The sequence below is a fragment of the Nerophis ophidion genome, linkage group LG13 (genome assembly GCF_033978795.1).
Source record: "Nerophis ophidion isolate RoL-2023_Sa linkage group LG13, RoL_Noph_v1.0, whole genome shotgun sequence".
In the NCBI taxonomy this organism is placed as follows: domain Eukaryota; kingdom Metazoa; phylum Chordata; class Actinopteri; order Syngnathiformes; family Syngnathidae; genus Nerophis; species Nerophis ophidion.
The window spans coordinates 28,094,569-28,101,754 of NC_084623.1; the positions used below are offsets into that span (position 1 = coordinate 28,094,569).

At 38.7% G+C, this 7,186-nt stretch overlaps 1 protein-coding gene across 3 annotated transcripts in view; it reads left to right on the forward strand.

Moving 5' to 3' along the window:
- The window catches only part of lrrfip1a (leucine rich repeat (in FLII) interacting protein 1a), a 130,228-nt gene extending 123,255 nt beyond the window's left edge, over positions 1-6,973 (forward strand). For all 3 annotated transcript variants that reach the window (XM_061918713.1, XM_061918711.1, XM_061918712.1), the window contains one exon: positions 6,211-6,973. In XM_061918713.1, coding sequence (XP_061774697.1) covers positions 6,211-6,318 — 108 coding nt within the window. In that variant the 3' untranslated portion in view covers positions 6,319-6,973. The remainder of the gene's footprint in view (positions 1-6,210) is intronic.
- Positions 6,974-7,186: the final 213 nt, after the last annotated feature.

Here is a 7,186-nt window from a genome sequence, read left to right on the forward strand (position 1 = left end):
TAAAGGCAATTTAAAATAAATAAAGAATAGTGAACAACAGGCTGAATAAATGTACGTTATATGATGCATAAATAACCAACTGAGAAGGTGCCCGGTATGTTAACCTAACACATAGGTGTCAAACTCTGGCCCACGGGCCAAATTTGGCCCGCCGTGTAATTTAATTTGGCCCTTAAGGTAATATCAAATTAAACATTAGAGTTGGCCTGCCGGTATTATACAGCGGCGATGCCGCTCTAACACCGCTAATCCTCATACTTGCCAACCCTCCCGAGACTCCCGAAGTTCAATGCCCTTCCTGAAAATCTCCCGGGGGAACCATTCTCCCAAATACAATATTGTTTGAATGGCACTTCCTTTAGCTTTCTCTACAACCTTGCATAATGTCCGCTTTTCCTACATACAAAAATTGTGCCGTCCTAGTCACACAATACAAGCGGATTTTACACACACATAAGTTAATGCAAGGCATGCTTGATCAGGTCACACTCAGGGTGGCTGAATAAACAATTTTAACGCCGTTACAAATATGCGCCACACTGTGAAGCCACACCAAACAAGAATAACAAACACATTTCGGGAGAACATCCGCACCGTAACACGACATAAACACAACTGAATAAATACTCAGAACCCCTTGCAGCACTAACACTTCTGGGACGCTACAATATATAATTTGGTATGCTATTGATATTTTTAAATTATTAAAAAATTAAAATTATTTAATTAAATACAAATCACTTATAATTATTATGTTTATTTGAAACTCTATTTTGCATGTCACTATAAAGTTATATAAGCCTTGCTTACTTGTTCAGCATTGGCCCGCGGCTTTGTTCAGTTTAAAATTTTGGCCCACTCTGTATTTGAGTTTGACACCCCTGACCTAACATATTATGGTAAGAGTCATTCAAATAACTATAACATATACAAACCCCGTTTCCATATGAGTTGGGAAATTGTGTTGGATGTAAATATAAACGAAATACAATGATTTGCAAATCCTTTTCAACCCATATATTAAATAGAATGCACTACAAAGAGAACATATTTGATGTTCAAACTCATAAACTTTTTTTTTTTGCAAATAATAATTAACTTAGAATTTCATGGCTACAACATGTGCCAAAGTAGTTGGGAAAGGGCATGTTCACCACTGTGTTACATCACCTTTTCTTTTAACAACACTCAATAAACGTTTGGGAACCGAGGAAACTAATTGTTGAAACTTTGAAAGTGGGAATTCTTTACATTTCTTGCTTGATGTACAGCTTAAGTTGTTCCACAGTCCTGGGTCTTGTTGTCGTATTTTACGCTTCATAATGTGCCACACATTTTCGATGGGAGACATGTCTGGACTGCAGGCGGGCCAGTAAAGTACCCGCACTCTTTTACAAATTGGTGACCCTCGCCCCATCCTTGTTTGTGAATTACTTAGCATTTCATGTAAGCTGCTTTTATACCCAATCATGCCACCTACCTGTTCCCAATTAGCCTGCACACCCGTGGGATGTTATAAATGAGTGTTTGATGAACATTCCTCAACTTTATCAGTATTTATTGCCAGTTTGCCACCTTTCCCAACTTCTTTGTCACATGTTTCAGGCATCAAATTCTAAAGTTAATGATTATTTGCCAAAAAAAAAAGGTTTATCAGTTTGAACATCAAATATGTTGTCTTTGTAGCATATTCAATTGAATATGGGTTGAAAATGATTTGCAAATCATTGTATTACGTTTATATTTACATCTGACACCATTTCCCAACTCATATGGAAACGGGGTTTGTAGAACATGCTATACATTTACCAAACAATCTGTCACTCCTACTCGCTAAATCCGATGAAATCTTATACATCTAGTCTCTTACGTGAATCAGCTAAATAATATTATTTGATATTTTAAGGTAATGTGTTAATAATTTCACACATAAGTCGCCCCTGAGTATAAGTCGCACCCCCGGGTCAAACTATGAAGAAAACTGTGACTTATAGTCCAAAAAATACTGTACTTGACAGCAACAATACTTGATAGTGACAATACTTGATAGCGAAGTATCCTTGATATTGATACTTAATAGCGACAATACTTGAGAGCAAAGTATCCTTGATTTGATATTAACAATACTTAATATTGACGATGCTTGATAGCAAAGTTCTCTTGATAGCGACGATACTTGATAGCAAAGTATTCTACATAGCGACGATAAGTGATAGTGAAGTATCCTTGATAATTTTGTAATTTGATAGCGACGATACTAGACATCGATGATACTTGACAGCAAAGTATCCTTGAAAGTGATTGAACTTGATAGCAAAGTATCCTTTAAAGCGAAGATGATAGCTAAGTATCCTTGATAGCAGCGATAATTAAAAGTGAAGTAAAGTATCCTAGGTAGCGAAGATACTTGATACTGGAGATACTTGATAGCAGCAATACTTGAGAGTGAAGTATCATTGATAGCGAAAATACTTGATAGATGTCTATGAAGGTTCTCATTCATCCAGGTCATTGTCATCTCAGGGCATTCAATCGATCGCAACTGCACTGTTTGGTTTGTTTTGGAAGACGTTTCGCCTCTCATTGGAGTGCTCATACACTCAGATTGGTCAGATATAGTCTAGCGGTTGGTGCCAAAACCCCAAATGTTTATACTTCAAAAAGACAGGAGGGTGTGCCTGGGCAAGGATGGTTTTGCTCTTTCGTGATGAGAAAAACAACTATTTTGATGTAACGAGCAATCTTCCTGTCAAAGACAACGACAGTCATTGAAGTGTAAATTCCCCCGGTTAGCATTTAGGTATTGTGTGGCAGGATGATTGCTGTGGATCAACTACTACCAGTCCAAAATAGTTGGAATCCCAAGCATTCCATTCAGTTGTAAACAAATGTTATAAATGGCATACTGGTCACCTTCTGTGACCAGAATGTTTCTAACTCCTGTTATTTGTTAGATGTTCGTCTTTTAGGAATGGTTGAAAGGACAGTGTTGTATGTGGGAAATAGGTGGTGTCACAGACCACCTCCTCTGTTCAAGGAAGGCTTTTCAACTCCCTCCCTGTCCAGAATTTGTACATTTTTGTTCTAAATGGAGTGCTGCTTCTCCCTGAGGTCAATTGATTGAATGCTCTGAGATATACTAGCTAGTGAGGATACTTGATAACGAAGTATCATTTTTAGCAATGTATACTTGGTAGCAGAGGTGGGTAGTAGTTTTACTCGGTCACATTTACTAAAGTAACTTTTTTGATACATTCTACTTGTCACTAGAGTTGTAATGCATTAAACTTTTTTACTTTAACTTTAGTATTTTTGTGACAAAAAAACACTACTTTTGCTCCATTACATTGAGTTGCATTCCAACTATTACATTTATCAATATCACAATTATTTGTAATATATTAATTGAGGCATGCAAAGACATATTAATTTGTTTACAAAACCTTTTTTCCAGCAAGCACTGTCACATGACTCTTGTTTGACCAATCCAATGTAAGCATTAGTGACGTTTGATTCCATTTCACCAATCAAATGTAGCCTGGCAGTCAAATGACTCTTTTTAACCAATCGAACTTAAGCACTAAAGACGATTTAGTCCATCTACCTAGCGAATAAGGTTGGATCGCGGAGGCAGCCGCCTAAGCAGGGAAGCCCAGACTTTCCTCTCCCCAGCCACTCCGGCCAGCTATTTCCGGGGGATCGCGAGGTGTTCGCAGGCAAGCCGGGAGACATAGTTTTCCCAACGTGTCCTGGGTCTTCCCCGTGGCCTCCTACTAGTCAGACGTGCCCTAAACACCTCCCGAGGGAGGCGTTCGGGTGGCATCTTGACCAGATGCCCGAACCACCTCATCTAGCTCCTCTCGATGTGGAGGAGCTGGGGATTTACTTTGAGCTCCCCCCGGATGGCAGAGCTTGTCCCCCTATCTCTAAGGGAGAGTCCTGCCACCCGGCCGAGGAAACTCATTTCGGCCGCTTGTACCCGTGATCTTGTCTTTTCGGTCATAACCCAAAGCTCATGACCATAGGTGAGGATGGGAACGTAGATCGACCGGTAAATTGAGAGCTTTGCCTTCCGGCTCAGCTCCTCCTTCACCACAATGGATAGATACAGTGTCATTTAATTAGTGTCAGAATGTTCCCAAAAAAGACAGCATACTGACTGTTTGAAACAACTGGTAATCAAAAAACTCCTAAAACAGTTGACCAAAAAATTATCTTTTTGTATTTCTCATTTAAACACATTAAAACATTACCAATAGCACCAAATTGCAGTGGAAAGTACTTCTCCGTTAGATCTGGAGCGTGAAATTTACTCGTGCTAGCTTATTAGCATGTAACATTCTCTTCTTCTACTGTATTGACATCACCACATAGCTAATCAAGCTGAAATGACCACAATCACGCCTTAGTGTACGGGAGGCACACTGCATATGGCCACAGTCCCATTAGAGATAAGAGAATGGAAACTTCACATGTAGGCGTTAGAATAGAAGAATCTGAATTATTTAACAAATCAGACTAATTAGTACATGGAAATGTACAGACTGTAAAAAGTGACATGATGTCAGACAAGGCAGCAAAAAAACTTCAATGAATGCTTTTAAACCAGTAAAAATTATGAGCTGTCATCTGTGTTGGTAGAAATATGTTTACATTTCAGCCTACAGGAATTCTACTTCCATCTAGAGACACCATGTTGCACTAAATTATATCAATCAATCAATCAATGTTTATTTATATAGCCCCAAATCACAAATGTCTCAAAGGACTGCACAAATATTACGACTACAACATCCTCGGAAGAACCCACAAAAGGGCAAGGAAAACTCACACCCAGTGGGCAGGGAGAATTCACATTCAGTGGGACGCCAGTGACAATGCTGACTATGAGAAACCTTGGAGAGGACCTCAGATGTGGGCAACCCCCCCCCTCTAGGGGACCGAAAGCAATGGATGTCGAGCGGGTCTAACATGATACTGTGAAAGTTCAATCCATAGTGGCTCCAAGACAGCAGTGAGAGTCCCGTCCACAGGAAACCATCTCAAGCGGATCAGCAGCGTATAGATGTCCCCAACCGATACAGGCGAGCGGTCCATCCTGGGTCCCGACGAGCGGTCCATCCTGGGTCTCGACTCTGGACAGTCAGTACTTCATCCATGGTCATCGGACCGGACCCCCTCCACAAGGGAGGGGGGGGCATAGGAGAAAGAAAAGAAGCGGCAGATCAACTGGTCTAAAAAGGAGGTCTATTTAAAGGCTAGAGTATACAGATGAGTTTTAAGATGAGACTTAAATGCTTCTATATGTTTTTTTTAAGTTTTACACACACCAACTACAGTTGCAGTCAAAGAACCATTAAAAATAGCTACTTAGTTAATCAGACGTTACTCACAAGTTACCCAGTACTTGAGTAGTTTTCTCACGCAATCCTTACTGACTCTTGCTCAAGTAAATCTTTTGATGACTACGTTGTACTTAATTCATATTCAATCAATCAATCCATCAAGCTTCATTGCAGACTCCAATGTCCAAGTACAATCACATACAGTATATAAAACAGACAAAAACAGTATAAAAGGCATTGTCACATAATATTAAAAACAGTGTTTGTGCATACTCAGTAAAAAGCATCTAATAAATAAATGCAGCAATAAAAAATAAATAAATAAAATAAAATATATACATATATATATATATATATATATATATATATATATAGACACAAACACTTTAAAAATGCGTCTACAAATTCTATAAAAGGCAGAGATACTAGTGTTTCCATTTATACGATTGAACTACACCTCGGATTGGTTATCTATATAATATGATCAGTCTCGTACCCCTGCAGTCTACATATAAACTTAAACATCAGTTTTCTCAGGATGGCGTGGAAGGTGTTTATCCCTAAACACTTTCCACACCTGGAGATTGCGGAATCTCTCTTTTTTTTAACCTCACCCATATTATTCTTAAGTCACGTTACTCTTACTTGAGTACAATTTTTGTGTACTCTACCCACCTCTGCTTGGTATCGAGGATATTTTATAGCGACTTTTACTTTATCGGGAAGTATCCTTGATAATAACAACACTGGAAAGCGATGTATCCCTGATACCGACGTGTTCTTAATAGCAATGGTACTTGATAACAACGTATACTTTATAGGGAAGTATCCTTGATATTGATGATACCTTGTCTGTCCCACTCAGTTACGCTCAGCTTTGGACAAGATGGATGAGCTGGAGTCTAACAACAAGCACCTCAATAAGAGACTGGAGAAGATCAAGTCCAGCCGTGGTTTAGTCCAAAGTCCATAAACTGGAAAAAAAAAAAAAAACATCCAGACGATTGTCTTCTGCATAGTCCAAACTTTCATGAAAACATACACCTGCAGATGTAACATCAAATATTGATACAAAGATAGGTATGGATATATAACTGTGGCTTTACAGATGTTTTACTGCCCCCTGCTGACAAACGCTGATCATCCACTTGCCTTATTTTTGTTATTATTATTATTGTTATCATTATTAATATTGTTCACTTTTATTTTTCAATGTCTGTCCACCACACTGGACAGTAAATGAATATTTTGTGTCTTTTTTTCTAAATGTATTTTTGTGTATTTATAGCCAAACCACAACAATCATTTCGTCCAGCATGAATACTTCTTGCAGTACTTCAACATACATTATCTAAGCTTTTGTACCTTGCAGTCCTGCCACACACGTTATTTAAGCGTTAGTAACGTGTTGCACTTCCATGTACACTATTTAAGCTTTGGTACCATGTAGTACTTTAACATACATTATTTAAGCGTTAGTACTTTGCAGTACCTACACATCCATGATTCTACTGGAGGTCGTTGCTGAGAATGAACCAAAGAAAAAGGAGGACTGCTGCTTCACTGTTTTCAAAGCTTGAATGTGTTTGTAAGAAAACAAACTTTGTGCAATAAAGTGTCAAAAAATAGTGTGCATGCTTGTTTAGTTCTTGACTCTTTCTTGTGATTTAAAGCCCAATGTCACCTGGAATAGACTCCAGCTCACCACAGGAGTCCGTTTGTCAATTCTAAGGAAAATATTCCGGGGTTTTTTTCTCATGTTCTTGCGAGACAATGGTTCTCATGTCCAGCATTGCTTCAAAGGCGTTTAGAACATCAGGAAAATGTGATTTTCCCAATGA